The 16779-nt window shown below is 48.4% G+C and overlaps 1 protein-coding gene across 8 annotated transcripts in view; it reads right to left on the reverse strand.

Annotated features, from left to right (window-relative positions):
• Nucleotides 1-16779, reverse strand: part of Nav1 (neuron navigator 1) — a 257283-nt gene that overhangs the window by 176240 nt on the left and 64264 nt on the right. For all 8 annotated transcript variants that reach the window (XM_071600188.1, XM_027945578.3, XM_027945576.3 and 5 more), the window contains one exon: nucleotides 3008-3755. In XM_071600188.1, the coding sequence (XP_071456289.1) occupies nucleotides 3008-3723 (716 nt within the window). In that variant the 5' untranslated portion in view covers nucleotides 3724-3755. The remainder of the gene's footprint in view (nucleotides 1-3007; nucleotides 3756-16779) is intronic.

A 16779-nucleotide genomic window follows, 5' to 3' on the forward strand; every position in this document is an offset into this window, starting at 1 on the left:
GGAAGGGAGGTGAGAGATGTGACAGAATCAGGTGAGACCAGAGGGTGGCCTCAGGGGCATTCCCCCTCCTCCTGTCCAGGGAGGGGTGTGTTGAGAGGAGGTGGTGCACACAGAGATCAGCTTCACTGAAAAGATCATGCCCAGATCTTCAAAAAGAGCTTGTTGGGAGGATGGGGCAGAGATTCGACCCCTGGAGAAGCAGGTCAGACTCAACCAGGCTAAAGATGGGGAAGGGAGCCCAGGAATCTCTGCTGCTGTATTCACCTGGGGCTTTGAAGAAGGCTAAAGAGCTGGGGGCAGGGGCAAATTTCCACGAAAACAGGCTGTCTGTGGATGCTCAGGAGCAGATGGCACTCCCTTGGCTATGAAGCTTGGAGGGGTGGCCCAGCCAGGCTCCCAGCAGAGCTGCCTATGGCAGAGGCTCTCAGTCCTGCAGGGTGTGCTGGGCCCCAGCCCATCTTTCCTTCTCTGTCTCAGGTACCTCTGATCCTAATCTCACTCTTGCCTGAGCCATGACCCTCTAACCCAAACCCATGGCGTGAAATGGGAAGAGTCTGGGGCAGGAAAGTGGCAAAGAAAACCCCTCTTGAGAAGATGTGATGTATTTCCATTTCTGTTTAAAATGCAAACATACAATGAATGTTTGCGGAATGAAGGCAACACGGTTCTGTTTAAGTTACACTGAAATGTTCAGAGGAAAATATTCTGACCTCTTCAGAAAATGCCAGATTCTAAATATACCATGGGACTTGTCGAGTGGATAATGTAAAAATCTGAAACAATTTAATACCTCGACACTTTTTCCCAGAGAATGAATTCAAAATGAAGGGAATCAGGAGAGGAAAGTCAAAGAGTCATCAGAGAAATATTAAACTGAGAAAAATGCCCGTCAAAGGAAGGTCAGGGCTAGGGGCGCTTGCCTAACATGACTGGGACCCTGGGACCCTGGGAGGAGGAGGAGGAGGAGGAGGAGGAGGAGGAGGAGGAGGAGGAGGAGGAGGAGGAGGAGGAGAAAGAAGAAGGAGAAGGAGAAGAAGAAGGTCTGTCCTGCATTTCTTGAGTTTCTTGAATTTTCTCTTCAGCTTCAGAATCTGAATCAAAAAAGTCACAAGGGACAGAAGTAAGTTGCTCCTTAGAGAAAGGGACATTTTTGCACTTCATGGACAGTACAGTCAGGCCGAAGGGATGATTTGATGATTCCCTTTGGCCACGGAATCAGCTGGAATCCCTGCAGGGAGTTCACGCCTTACAGTCAAATTGTACTCCCCTCCAGTTGCTGGAAAGTTCTTTCTATGGAGCCTCAAATCTGTTTCGAACGAATGTCTCCCCACCATGATGCTGAGTCAGTCTTTTGGAGCTGCACCAAGTAAATCTAATTTATCTTGTGACATGACAGCTCTCAAATATTTGAGAACAGTTCTCGAGCCCTCCTAAGCCTTCCCTTTCCAAAACAAACTTCTTCAGTTCTTTTAATCACCCTCATAACACCTTTTTTGGATCCTTCACTAACCTGCCAGTCTTTCTCTAAATGTGTTTTTCGTGCGTCAATGTCTTTGTAAAATGTGGTGTTCATAACTGAACGTAGCACTCTAAAAGAGGCCTGAGCCCATGCAGAACAGACTGGGACTATTCACTTCCTTGTCCAGGACTCCAAGTCACCTTTACTGGAAGGTACGAAAAACTGAACTTGACTTTTCAGAGATCAAGGCATGCGAGTTGGCTTCTACTGAAGGTTGAAGTGCCTAGTGGTTCTCTGCCCCCACTCCCAGCCATGCTGATGCCTCAGAGGCTCCAGTATCTAGGGAACGATGTACAAGCTTTTCTATACCCAAAATATAAATGAGAGCACTCCTTACATTAGCATAGGAAAAAAAAACTTAGGAAGCAAGTTTAGTCATGAAGGTACTTAGTTTGCATTTGGGCATTTCTAAACTGTATAATAAAGAGTAATTAAAATTTAGTTTATTTAATGTAGTTATTTTAGTAAAGAGTTATTTTTTTATTTTAAAATCATAGTTGGGGGCTAGGGATGTAGCTCAGTGGTGGAGTTCTTGCCTGGTATGCACAAAGCCTTGTGACACCCTAGTGACAACAAAATCAATAAGCAAAAAGTTAGGCTGGGTACAGTGACACATGCCTGTAATTCTAGCAATTGGGAGGCTGAGGCAGAGGATGGCAAGTTTGAGGCCAGCCTCAGCAACTTAGCTGGACCCTGTATCAAAATGAAGAGAGGCGCAGTGGGGCAGTTGTAAAGCACCAGTACCAAAAAAATAAATAAAAATCACAGTTGACTGTTTTTCTATTCACTTAACTCGTGAAGAAGGTTAGAGAGACTGACTTACTGACCACATTGTTATAAATACTGGTCAGCCACTGCCACTACCAGTAGTGACAACATTTAATTTTATGTATTTGAGAGGCATTACTGACTGCCGATACGCCATGCACATATAGATGTACATACAACAATGTAATCAGTGGAGCGAAGAAGCAAGTGAGAGAGGAAGAGAGACCTATAAACAGACAGAAGATATTATGAGATCAACACAGAGTCTTACTCACCCTGAACTGGAAGCACAGTGCGCAAGACAATATGACTTGTCTTATGTGTAGTGGGCAAGTGTCCTCTATGAGTCAGGCAAGGCTAACCCACCTACCACCCACCTGAGTATGGGTCTAGCTGCCCAGGTATCCACAATTCCCTGATATATTGTTACATTTCCCAGAGGAAAATTGAACATTTTAGGGGTACCCTTCTTATCAGTCTCTGTTGTAGAGTCCTCAGAGTTCAGAGAGACCAGAGCGTGGATTAGGGTCCCCTTTTGTGTTCTCCATTCATCTCAGCTTGCCAAACCCCCAGGTTTTTAGGCCTCCACCTGCCTATACGCTGGGGCCCTCTGGTCTCTACCAGTCACTGGTCATCAAAGCCCCTCTCTTCTTTGGCCTTGCCCCTGGGTCCCTGCACCTTTCTTCCCTCCTTCCTTCCCTGCCTCTTCCCCCAGCTCACCTGTACTGGAAGGGGGCCACGGTGGCTGTGACCGGCTGGCTCTGCTGATGGACGGTGGAGAAGCTAATGGCTGGGGTCGGGGAGGGGCGCTTGTTCTGCATGGGACTGCAGACTGGAGAGGAAGCCCGTGAAGCTGCTCTGTCGTCGGGCTCCAAAGACCTGAGGATCCCAGAAGTTTTGTAGTTTATGTCTCTTTGATCTTTTCCTGGGCAGCTAGGAGGCTTTCGACCTTCAGCAGTCCCTGGTATGTGGGTTTCTCCATGACAGCTTGTCCGGGATGGGCTCCTGCCCCGGCTCTGGCGGGTTGGAATCCCTTCCTGGGCCTTCTTCTTCCCGTGGGTGCCTTGAGCCTCTCTGACTCTTCTGGACCCTGTCTGGCAGGAGAGGGCTGCTTTGGGGGTTACCCTGGGACTGCTCCAGGGAGAGCTGGGGAGGCTTTCTCCATCCTCTGCTGATTCCTTCGCTGCCCCAGCAGCCCTGGCGGTGCCTCTGCCCCGGGAGACCTTGGGGGAGGAGTTTCTGGAAGGACCTGCAGCCTTGCCCAGTCTCGGAGAGGCTGCTCGTTGGGGGCTCAGGGCCAGGCCAGCCTGGCGGGGCCGCAGCTGGGGAGAGGCACCGGGTGTATGAATCCTGGTCTGGGAAGATGCTCGAGGCACAGGAATGGAGGAGGCATAGTGCGGGCGGCTGGCAGAATTCACGTTGGCCATCCCATTCATGGTCAGCGAGGCTGGCAGGGTGGGCTACTGTCCTGCGGGGAGAGGGGAGAGAAGGAGATCATCAGGTCCTGGCCCAAGCACCACCTACCCGCAGGGAGAGAAGCTTGAGCGTGGGGACTGCTGGGTTTACATCCTGACCAGGCCACATCCCTGAACCTCTCTGCTCCAAAGGACTGTTGTTGCAAAGCACTCATGCAAACTCACATGTGAAAGTGCTTTGCGAACTGCTATGCGCTCTACAAATGGGCTTTGTTTAACTTTCCTTGACTTCCTCCCAAGGAGTGAGGACAGAATCTCTTTCCCACAGCCCCCTCCCTCTCAGATCTTTCATGGTACCCTGAATCTAGAAAGCCGTGTCCACAGTAAACAAACTCCCTCATGCCCTCAGCCATTTCTTGGTCTGTTCCTTCTACTCACACCTAGCTGGTCCCTGACTCTCCCCCGCAACGTCTCTCCAGTGGAGCACGGTCTTCTTCCACATGACCCTGGGCTCAGAGCTAGAACAGCCAGTCTCATGGTTCCCCATCATAAACCTGTAACTGGTAAATCTCTCCTTGGGGCTCCTGCCACCTGGCTCCTACCATTCTCTGGTCCTCCTCATTGAGGCCATCTCTCCTGGCCCCACCCTGCTGTCCCCTGTCCCACAGTCAGTGGGGATTTGGGCACCTTGTTCACAGTCTTCAACTCTACCCATTCCCTGTTGACCTCCTGCCCTGGCAAAACACTTCTGCTGCCTCCTGTTCCCTTGGTCTAGTCTGAGAGACTGTCCCACTTTAGTTTTGTAAAAGTTCCCTCTAAATACCTTCTACCAACAGCACTAGATCCCTTCTCTTCCAAACCTTGATCCATTAATTATTCCGTCTCTCTCCCAGATCTCAACCCCTTCCCCTCTGCTAATTTCCCCCATCCTGTCATATTAATTAATGAATGACTCACGCTCATTTCAAAGGTTTTTGCAGCAGTTCACAAAGACACATGCAATCGTTTCCAGACAGATTGAAGAGTCAAATGTAAAAAATGAAGCTATAAAAGAGTTTTCAGAACACATGCGTGAATATTTCCATAATTTTGTTATGGACAAGCCCTTTCTAAGCACCACATCAAAGACAGAAATCATAAAGGAAAATACTGATAGATTTTTGAGTATATAAAAATGAAAACTTCTGTATGGACAAAAAAGAAACCCCTTTAAAGAGGTTTGAAGTATTAGAAAACCATAAAAATATTTGAAACAGGTATGAAGAACCAGGAGTTCAGACCTTTACAGATGGGGAACTTTACTAAATCAATTTTAAGAAGCAAACACTCTAAAGAATATAGCAAAAGTTACCCAGAAACTCATGAACTAGTAAACATAATTGGCCAGAACAATACAAAGATAAAAGGTTCCATTAGAAATTTAAGAAATGGAAATTAAATAGGTTATTATTTGTTGCTATCAGATTGTCTTACAGAAAGGAAAGTATAATATTGAGTGTTGATAAGAGTCTGGGCCCTCACACACTGCTGTGGGATCAATGCCAGATCTAGAAATTTATCCTAGGAAAATGATTAAAGATGTGGGCAAAGATTTATATACAATGAAAATATTCAATTTGCCCCTTGCAGGGTAAACTCTTTATTAAGTGAAGATGGAGAGAAAGGACATCTGGACATTAAAGAGACCACCAAAGCACAGCCGTCCACCTGAGCCCAGTGGGACTCTCTCTCTCATATTGTAGATGAAGCTGTCACCAACAGCATGGGATTGTTTATGGCTGTTGCTGACCTTTCCCTTACCTTTGACCCTGCGCGCTGGGACCAGCTATAGGCTAAACCGTAAGCAGTCAATGCAGAGTCTTGAACATTGATGGATTTATAGAACCACAGGGAGAGTCGGAGCTTCTAGGATGGCTCTATACAAAGGTGAAATAATCTCCACAAGAAAGAAGTGCTATGACCTCCCTCCTCCGTTCCTCCAATTTGTACTTTAATGATTTGATGCCATTACTGGATGAGGTAAAGCAACCCTCACCTCCTCCAGCAGAGGAGGGTGGCAAAGGCATGGGTGTTTAGGAACACTCCTCCATGCAGCTCACTTCTGTCCCTCCGATGGCTGCCCATTGCCTAGACCTGGAGGACCATGTTCAAGGCTTGCCTGACTTCTGCTTCCTCCCCATCTATCCATGCTGCTCCCCGACCACCCACCAGACTGAAGGGATGCTTTGAGTCACCCTCTGCCTTCCCAGTCTCCCATGTAGGCAGGATGCCTTGTTCCCAGCCCCAGCATAACCAAGAATGGCCCAATGATGGGGACCGAGAAGTACTTTCATAAAGAGATCTCCGAGGAGGTCAAGCAGTTACCACCTGAAGCTTTGAGAATTTGGAAAATTATTTAACCTCTTTGTGCCCGTTATGTAAAATGAGGGCAGGATGGTATCTAGAAACTGCAGACAGGCAGAGACTGGAAGTCTTTAAGATAAGAAGAAAACACCATGCTTTAGCTTATGGACCTGTAGTCTGAATTCTTCCCCAGTAGAGGTGACAGTGGATTTACTTTGTCTTCCTCCTTCTATCCAATGACCCCTTAGCAGTCAGCTTTGTGCATCTGTGAAGATGCTGAGCAGGACCAGAAACATATGTGCAGACATATTCAGATGTTCATGTGAGTCCCGAGCTGACCTTGGCTTTCAGCAGAGCTGGGCTATGCACTGACCAGCAGAGTCAATCATATGAATTCCTAAAAGGAGGGTCTTAGAACACTGACCTGTCACATCCATCTCTGAGATGTTAGCCTTCCCAGATTTGGTCCCCTCTCCAATAAGGTGCCATGTGGCCCACTTCTTATAATTTTTTTTTTATACTGGAGCTACATCACCAGTCCTTTATTTTTAATTTTCAGACAGGTCTCACTAAATTACCAAGGCTGGCCTTGAACTTGGGATCCTCCTGCCTCAACCTCCTGAGTTGCTGGGATTACAAGGGTGTACCATCAGTGTGCCATCATGCCTGACCCACTTCTGCTTCTGCCTTCAGCCCCCAGCCCCACCAAGTCCCAGCATGGGCTCCAAATCCAATTAAACACTCCTTCTGGAAGAATAGCATCTTGGCTCTGCCTGAGACTCTTTTGGGAGCTACTCCCCAACTTGGCTTTTATTGCCAAGGAACCAAACTCCCAAGAGCCCGACTCACCTACCTTGTCCTCCATGCATCCCCAGCTCCACGCTCTGCAGGGACAGGCCTGGACTCCCGTGGCTCAGACCTTCCCAGGCTCTCTGGCTAGGACTGACTAGATTTTCAGCTAAGAGAGCCAAAAGGCCGAAGGCTGCGCCTACCTCATTCGCTAATGGATCACACACCATCGCTGCTCTTACTGGATCATCATTTTTTCAAAAGCTCAATGGGGGAGGATTGTAAAACATTTCTGTGGTAGGTCCCAGGAGCCCCAACCTCCCTTTCCATTGCAATTGGGGCCCTGCTCTCTCATCTTCCCTAGATAACAGCCCCCAGGAGGCTGGGGCTAGGATGCATATAGAAGGTGAAAACCACTGTCCCAGGTAAAGCCTGGGAGAATCAGATCAGGTTTGGGGTGGTGGAGAGCTCCCCGGATGGGGTGAGTCCTTCTGGCATGGTGGTAAAGGGGTCACAATGACTGTTCCAGGTATATTTTCAGAGTGGGAACACAAAGGTACTCAGCTTCTTATGGGCATCTCTGAGGACACTGAGCCCTAGACCCCAGGAACAGGCTCCTTTGTTGAGACATTATTTTTAGTTTTTTACAACAGTCTGAGAAGGTGAGTTTTATTATCTCTGTTTCACAGGTAAGGAACATGATGCTGAGATTTTTGTGAGTTGCCCAAGGATGCACAGGGATGGAAAGTGGGAGAGCTGTGTGATTTGAATGCAGATAGGCAGGATGCCCAGGTTCGCGGATGGATCCTCTGGGCACACAAAAATGTGTCCAAGCTGGGCACAGTGGTGCAAGCCTGTGATGCTAGCAGCTTGGGAGGCTGAGACAATATTGCAAGTTCAAAGCCAACCTCAGGGTTGGGGTTGTGGCTCAGTGGTAGAGCGGTAGAGCACTTGCCTAGCATGTGTGAGGCACTGGGTTTGATTCTCAGTACCGCATATAAATAAATAAAGTTCCATTGACAACTAAATATATATACAAAATAAAGCCAGCCTCAGCAACTTAGAAAGGCCCTAAGCAACTCAGCAAGATCTTATCTCCGTATAAAATATTAAAGAAAGGGCTGGGGATGTGGCTCAGTGGTTAGGTACCCCTGGGTTCAGTCCCCAGTACCAAAAAAAGTGTCCCCCCCCAAAAAAAAAAGTGTCTGGCTCTCTCTTTGCTTGGATGGCTGGTCTGGGCCTTCCAGAGATGGAGTTTCAAGTGAGGGGTAGGGAGGCTGAATCTTGTTTACAGAGCAGAAAATCCAATGTAGGTAGCACCAAAGGAGGCCTTTTTCTTTTCTTTCTTCCCCAACACCTCAGATCTTGCCCGTTTTTCCTGCCCTTCTCATAGCGTTTGCCTTGGGTAGTGCTGGGGGTAAGGGTGGTACAGGGGCATTGTCCCATGTGAGATTGGAAGTAACATGGAGAGAGGGAAGGAAATGATGGGCCTAATCCAGCCTGGCACAGGTTTAATATCGCCTGGTTAGTGGCAGGTGGCACATGTGGGCTGGGCTAGGGACTTAGGAGGAAGGTTCTGGGGTTACAGGTCTCTGACAGTGGAGGTGGAGAGAATGGGGAAGGAAGGGGAGAGAATGCATGGGGAGGGTGGGCTCTGAGACCTGTAAACAATGGTGGCCCCAGAGATCAAGGGTGAAGCCTCTGCCCAGGTGATTTCTCCTGGGCTGCAGACAGATGCCTGCTGGCTGTGGCACCCAATCTGTGTTATTCATGGACCAAATGATTTGGGAGACAACACGCTTGCTTAGTTTTTATAGGGACTTAGTTTCTTTCTGACTCCATCACCAATGTCTCAAGTCCTAAGCAGGATGAACAAGGTAATGTTGGCTTCCTGAGATAAGCATGGTTACCTGTAACGGCCCCCAAGTCCTGGACTGGCTTCTGTTCAAATCAAAGAGCTTGGATATCAACACCCAATATCCTTTATGACACCTTTGCAATGTCTGAAGGAGGGTCAAGGGCAGGTTAGGGTTGAATCTGGAAGGGGAAGCAAGGTAATATTTAATGTGTGTGTGTGTGTGTGTGTGTGTGTACACACTTGGGAGATTCTATCAGATCCCCTACCCCCAAATGTTTTCCTCCTAAGCACTGAAATTTCACTTAACCTCAGTGAATAACACGAGGATTTCCTTCATTCCCTCATCGTGAGGATCCTTGTCCTCAGCAAATTACACTAAGGTGTTAGTACTCCACATGACAAAGAGCTTCCCACTGATCAAAGGATTTGTGGCAGGATCCCTTTGTTCAACAACTATACACCCTGGTTGGGCACTTTCCATATGCCAGGTGCTTTTCCAGGTGCCCTGGCAATCACAATGGCTGAGGCCCAACTTCTGCTCTCAAGGATCCAGAAATCTGGTGGGGAAGAAACACATGCACAGCAAGCAGCATGTGCAGTGTGCATCAGGAGAGGAAAATAGCCAGGCACCTCGGCGAATTCCTAGAATCCCAGCTACCTAGGAGGTTGAGGTGGGAGGATCACAAGTTCAAGTCCAGCCTTACAACTTAGCAAGACCCTATCTTATTTGATGATAGGATTCCCCCGTGCCCCTGGGTCTATCCATTAGTTCCAAAATACAGAATCTGCTCCTCAAAGAGACTGTGTGGTATAATGGTTAGAGAGTAAAACTCTGGAGCTAGAGTTCCTGGGTTCAAAACTTGTCTCTATCATTTGCTGATAGTTTGACCTCAGGAAAATTCCAGAATTTCTGAGTTTTATGATCTTTAAAATGAGACTAAGACCAGGACCTGCCTAGTATGGTTACTTGGAAAAAAACAGAACAGTTAAATAAACATGAAGTGCTTAATACGGTAAAGAACCCAATAAATGTTTTTGCTATTATGACCACAAAGACAAATGACCTTCTTTTCCAAGTAACCCTCCATCCCATGTACCCAGGGATAGAGGCTGAGCTGCCTGCAGCCTTCAGCAGAGCAGAGGAAGATCAGACCACTAGCCTGGCCAGGAACAGAAACCTGTAGCATCAATAGGTTCAAATTCTAGCTCTGCTACTTCTTGCTATGTGGCTTAACAAGTTAAGTTTTCTGGGCCCAGAGCCCTGTGCACTAACTTAGTCATGGGGATTTCATAAATATTAAATAAAGAGAATAAAAGTAAGGCATTTAGCATAGAGATGGGCAAATAGAAGATGCTCAAGAAATGGCAGAAATTATGTTAAGGAGAACAGCTGCCCCTGCTCTCAGAAGGAAAGGAGTTAAATTCCGATATCAAATGGGACTGTCAGGTGAATGGCAGTTGAGTGGAGAAGCTGGTGGCTTCCTCTGGGAAGTGGAACAATCCTAGGATCTGAGCATGGTGTACAGACCATTCCCAACACACACTTCCAGCCTGTCCCACTCCTCTCCTCCCAGTCCACACCCCTGCTGTCTGCCTCCTCACCCGGTGCTTTATTTTTAAACCAAATTCTTTTTCATTGCATTGGCTGACTGCGTGCCAGGCTCCGCGGGAAGTGCTCCACCTGTATTAAATTGTCCTTTGATTGGCTGCCATTATTAACATCCGTACCTCAGAGGCTCTGATGCTGAAGCACAGAGAAGAATCTAAAGAACTTGCTCACCATCACACAGCTAGTAAATGCAAAGCCAAGGTTAGACCCAGATGGACCAGCTCCAGAGGCTGCACTGGGAACCAGTAACCACTCCTCTGTGCTGCTAGCCCCCCAGTCTCCTTTCCATCCCCAGCTTTCAGATCTTTCAGCCTCCACTCATTCTGGCCCCAGGCCGCATCAGGACAAATGGGGCTCCTGGCTTAATGCTCTCCAAGCCCCAGAGCCAGTAAGTATTTGGGGGCTATAAATATTTAACTTCAGCTCAGAAGGTGGTGAGGGCCTAAGTGCCAGCTCCCTCTGATCTGCGGGGCCAGAGGAGGGGCTCGGGGGAGGAAGAACGTTCCTCCCAGGCCCAGAGAACTCTTCAGGTGGCAAGATCAGGGCCAGCTCACAACAGCCCTTTCTGCCCTGGAGGCGGCGCCTGCGGCAGCGTCGGGTGGGCGGGGCGTGCTGGGCGGCGGCCGTGGTGCTGATAGGACAGCTCCTCCTGCAGCCGCCCTGTTAAAGGGGCCGCGACTGCGTTTGGGGAATGTAGTTATGATGTCGGTTCCAAGAGGTCAGGACTTTTAAACCACAGCAAGGAAAAGGTATGCTATATCAAGAGAGGGAGAGAGGGAAGGAGAGAAAGAAGGAAGGAAGGGAGTAGAGAGGAGGGGAAAGGGGGTGATGAGGGAGGGAAAAATAGAAGAAAGACAGTGGACTTATTCTTGTTGAAGGGTTAGAGCGTCTCTGAACTCAAGCACTGAGGCACAGACCACGCACAGTACAGAGTGGTAGCCCAAAACAGAGGTCTGGAACCTGGCCACCCCCTGTCTATTTGCCCTGTCCTCATCTTCCCACTCTCCTACTTATCCACTCGCCAGTGCAAATTTGTAGGGCTTCCTGCCTGAGGTCAGGAGCAAGGTACTTGACCTCCATTGGCTTCCTCATCTGTAACATGCACATGACGATAAGACCTTCCTAATGGAGCTGTTATAAAGATTCAGTGAGTTCGAGGAAAATCCTTCAGATTGTGCCTTGATCATAATAGACACTGAATACATGCTAGTTATTATTAAGTCAAGTCATCAGCACAGAATTTATCTCCTTTCTCTGTTTGACCCCCAAATTTACCATTAGCACTTTTCCTCAGCCATTCTAGTCAGAATAACATAAACATTGTCACCAGCATATTTCACTTAACCTAAATTTCTGTTTTCTTATTTGATTATGAATGGAGCAACCAATTTATATGAGATTGGAGTGGGGTGGGTAAACAAATCCAAAGATCAGGCTGAGTTTCCAACCTAAGCACTTTTAAGACCCTGGTGCGGGTTCATGAAGGAAGACGAGGCGTCTCTTTTCATGGAGACCCTTCTGAAGTTGACGCACTCTGACTATAGGAAGATGGCTTAGGTGTAATGTATTCAGAGACTAGAAAGTGGATAGAATGACCTTGGGGTCCAGATGCCACAGAGGAACTTCTAGACCACACAGGCCTCCTCACAAGCTTCCCCATTCCATCTGCTACACGCTTTCTTCTGCCCTTGAAATCCTGATCAGGCCAAGTATGGTGGTGCATGCTTGTAATCCCTCTGACTTTGGAGGTAGAGGCAGAAGGGTCGAGAGTTCAAAACCAGCCTCAGCAAAAGCAAGGTGCTAAGCAACTCAGTGAGACCCTGTCTCTAGAGCTGTGGATATAGCTCAGTTGGTAGAGTGCTTGCCTCACATGCACAAAGGTTCAATCCTCAACACCACCAAATAAAAAACAAAATAGAGCTGGGGATGTGGCTCAATGACCGAGTGCTCCTGAGTTCAATCCCTGGTACCTACTTCCCCAAAATTATATATATATATATATATATATATATATATATATATATATATATATATATATATATATATATATATATATATATAATTATATTTATATTTATAATAAAAAGAGCTGAGGATGTAGCTCAAGTCCCTGGGTTTATCTCTAGCACTGCAAAAATTTAAATTAAAAAAAAAAAGGCTGAGCATGTAACTCAGTGGTAAAGCACCCCCGAGTTTAATCCCCAGCAACACACACACAACACACACACACACACACACACACACACACCACATGCATGTGCACACATGAAGAAAGAAAGAAGAGGAAAAAAAAACCTGATCAGTCTTCCCATGCAAACCTCAACTCAGGCTTCACTTCTAGTTGGAGGCCCAGTCTGGTCTCAAGGAACAGAAAGTTGTGTCCTTTGGTGCCACAGCAAAGGGGTGACTTGTGCTACTGCTTGCCTCAGACAAATATCACATGCAGAGTAATACTCACACACACAGACGTACACCCACAATGCTCACTCACACTCATACAAGGTATGTACTTCCATGATCTAAATGTTTGGTTCCCTCCAAATTCACACGTTGACACCTAATCTTCAATGCAATAAAATTAGGAGGTGGGATGTTTGGGCAGAGATTAGGTCATGAGGGCTCCGCTTTCATGAATGGGATTAGTGCCCTTATAAACGATTCTTAAAAGCCAGGCTTGATGGCACATGCCTGTAATCCCAGCTACTCAGGAGGTTGAGACAGGCAGATTGCAAGTTCGAGGCCATCCTCAGTGACTTCAATTGTTTCAAAAATAAAAAAGGCTAGGGATGTAGCTCAGTGGTAGGGCACCCCTGGCTTCCTCCCCATGCCAATAATAATGATGATGATGATAAAAATAAATAAAAGAGGTTTAAGAAAGCACTTTTGTCCCTTTCTTCTACCATGTGAGGACATACAGAAGGCACCAGCTATGTGGAATTGTCCTTTACCAGATACTGAATCTGCTGGTGCTGTGGGCTTCTCAGCTCCCAGAACTGGTTTATAAATTTCCCAATATGAGGTATTTTGTTATAGCAACCTATATGGACTAACACACACACACACACACACATACACACACTTACACATACCTATACCCAGGTGGACATAGAAATGGATATACTCGTACACATCCTCCCCAACACATACAGAGAAACACACTGACACAGAGAGATGCACACCTGCACACAGACATGGGCTTGCACACACTCTTACACATACACATTTGTCATAACACTCACTCTCAAGTTCTTTTTTTTTTTTTTTCTTTTCTTTTCTTGTGGTGCTGGGGATTGAGCCCGGGCCGCATACATGCTAGGCATGTGATCTACTTCTAAGCTAAACCCCCAGCCTCACACACAGACTCTTAAACACACACACCTTGTGCTTGACTCCTGCTGGTCCTCCTGTCCCTCACTGTCCTTCCCCTTTGGTCCACTTCATGTCCAGCCCAGAGGTGAGGAAGCACCTGTGTCCTCTCTCTGGGAGTGTGCCTCCGCTGTGGGTACAACACTTGCACTCACCACCTGTGGGTTATGGGCCTTGTACAGCTCTTGCATGGCACCAGAGGTGAGGTTACACGGGCACGTGAGAACATCCCTGTGCTTGAAAGGAAGTAGCTTGCCCCAGGTCACTGCTGAGTAGCAGTAGCACCTGGTGACTCCTGGTGACCTCCCTTCCACAGAAGACCCCCGTGTTCCTCAGCTTGAGCATCGTGAAGGGGCCCTCAGGGCTGAGGACAGGGCTGCAATAGTCACTTGCTGCAGGTCTCGCCTTTTTTCCAGTCTCTAACCTCTGCCAACCTCTCAGGACAGAGAGGATGGAAGATCTGAGCTGTGGGCAGTCCAGGGGCCTTAGCATAGGAGATCCGAGCCCATCCCCCATGTCCACACCACTCAGAGAGCCATTCAGCTGCCTGGTCCTTGGCAGAGAAGGCAGTCACCCCAGGCTGTGTGGAGAGGAGGACAAAGATGGGCAGCCAGTGGTTTTCACTTGAGAGTGGGTAGAGCATTGGCAGGAAGCGGAGGAAGCTGGGGTCTGCTGGCCAGGGCTTGGCAGGGAAGCCGGTGGGGGCTCTGTATCCCCCGAGCGCCCGCCTGGCTGGCTCCTGGCTCAGAATAGGGATTAGGATTGTTCATAGCAGTGGGACTCATCGTTCCCCTCCCATCTTCACCCCCAGAGCCCAGGGCTCTGCCAACTCTCTCAGGGATTCCCTTATCCTACAGTGGCATGGTCTCCTTTTTGGACAGATGGTGGTTGTGTTCTTATGGAGGAAAGATGGGGCTGGTGGTGGCGATCGCAGGTAATGCTGGGTGTTCAGCTTCCTGGCATTTATAGTTAAGTGATCGAGCAGGAGCCCAGACCTTGCTTTTCACACCCAGCCCAGCCCAGCCCAGTCCTCTCCCCAGAAGAGGCTTCTGAGTTCTATAATACCTAGACTTGGCGTTCCCAAACCACTCCATCACCTGCTTCCCCCAACAGTGCTTCCTGGCCATGGGCCATTCTGTCTATGCTCAAGCTGATAGAGGCAGGACACATGGAAACTTCTGCTGCAGTCTGGCTGGGCACAAAATCACGAGCCACCACACACCTTGTAGATTCAAACAGCAACTCTTTATTCCCGAACTCACCCCGGCACTCTACACACACGTTCTGGGGGAATTCACATTCTCTCTGAATCCCACGAGAACTCAAGGAGCAGGCGCGCCTGAGGCAGCAGGATACGCCCTATTCCCAGCAGGGTACACCTTAAACCTGGAACCGCCCTAAACCCGGATTGTCCTAAACCAGGAACGCCCTAAACCCGATCCGCCCTAAACCTGGATCCGACCTGGTCCTTGAGCAAGGTCACCTTACATGCAATGACACTGCAAATGACCTGGGTCACGCCATGCGTCATTCTTACTTAGCTATGGCTCTCAACAAACTTCAAACAGCTACACAGAAGAAATGGCCACTGCATTCTTCCACCTCTTTCAGAATCTCTCATCCCGTTTCCCTAGGCTGGAAGTTCTTTCAAATGTCTAACCTCCATCCCTGCTAAAAAGCCAAGTTCATTTCCTAATTCTCCGTTCTGGGGGCTTGTTTCTCACAGCCTCTGGCCTTTTGAGAGAGAAGTGGATTTTGAACTTCGGGGAGGGGCCCCAGAACCTCCCAGCTGAAGACTTACGCTGTATCAGCATATTGGCTTTTTTTTTTTTTTTTTTTTTTTTGCTGATTTGATCCATTCAGATGGCTCCACTCTTGGTTCCTTTTCAATTAGCCAAGAGAAATGATTTAGTGCTAATGAAATCAGTGGTTTAAAACTGTCCCACAAATCACTGGGGGCTGAAAGTCAAGTTATAAATACCTCCCAGGAAGTTGAGCTGGCACCGGAAGTTCGTGCAGCCGGCACACAGCTTCCTTCATCCCCAGTGGAGCAAAAAAGCTGCCCTTCCTCCCTCCTCCCAGCCCCCAGGCACCTTCCTTTCATCCACAATACCTCCTGCTCTGCAGTTACCAGCTCCCAACGCCCCAGCATTTGGGAGGCTCTCTGTAATACAGATTAGAACCTAGAGTTTTAAGTCACAAGTGTACAAATGTCTAGGTCCCTGGGGGAAAATGTCCTGAAGACAATCTATACCTCCCCCCACTCCCCACTGCCTCACACCCCCATCCCAGCCATACACCTTCCTTCCAGGGCAGAGTTACTAGAGGTCCTGCTTCCCAAGCAATGGCTTAGATTCCAGATGGACCCAGGAGCTGCTGAGTGGGGGAGGGGCAGGGGTAAGCGGAGCCCTGGGGTGGAGGAGCTCCATCCAGACAGAAACCTGAGCCTGCACAAACCCCCAGGCAGCTGGCCAGAAGACCACGTCTCCCACCAGAGCTGTCAGCTCCGGACTTCTCACACTCACTTCATTATTATTTTTCTCCCCCAACTTAAAGCTTCCAGCATTTCTCCACGGATGGATTTTCCAGCCAGGCAGATGAAAGTGGTGTCACTCAACAAATCCCAAAGGCCTCAAAGACCGGCACACTGAGCTGGGATAGGGGAGGGAGGTTCCTTGGTGCTGGGGCAGGGGAGGTCTGGTGGATTCTGGACCATTTTTAAAGGCCTCATCCCAGAAGACCAAACCACTTTTGTAGCATGTGGACTGGTTCTCAGCCTGACAGGCCACATCCTGGTGTTTGAAGAGGGTTGGGACTCACATTCTGACTCCGGACCCGTTGGTGGGAGCGGGCTGTGAGCAGCAGACCAGACTGGCTGCACTAGTCCCTAATGAGCTCTGCCTTCCCCGTGGCTGTGAAGGTGCGAAGAGTGGCGTGGGAGATAAGAGGCTTGAGTTGAGTTGTGAGACCCAATAGTCATTGGCAGCCTGGGAGTCAGGGCGCTGGACTGGATTCCAGCACTAGTGTCTCCCTGGATTATTCAGGCTCTGGGCCTTTGCTTTCCCATCTGAAAAGTGGGGCAAGCAATTCCAGTATGAATAGAATTCAAGTC

Source organism: Marmota flaviventris, chromosome 12, assembly GCF_047511675.1.
Source record: "Marmota flaviventris isolate mMarFla1 chromosome 12, mMarFla1.hap1, whole genome shotgun sequence".
NCBI lineage: Eukaryota > Metazoa > Chordata > Mammalia > Rodentia > Sciuridae > Marmota > Marmota flaviventris.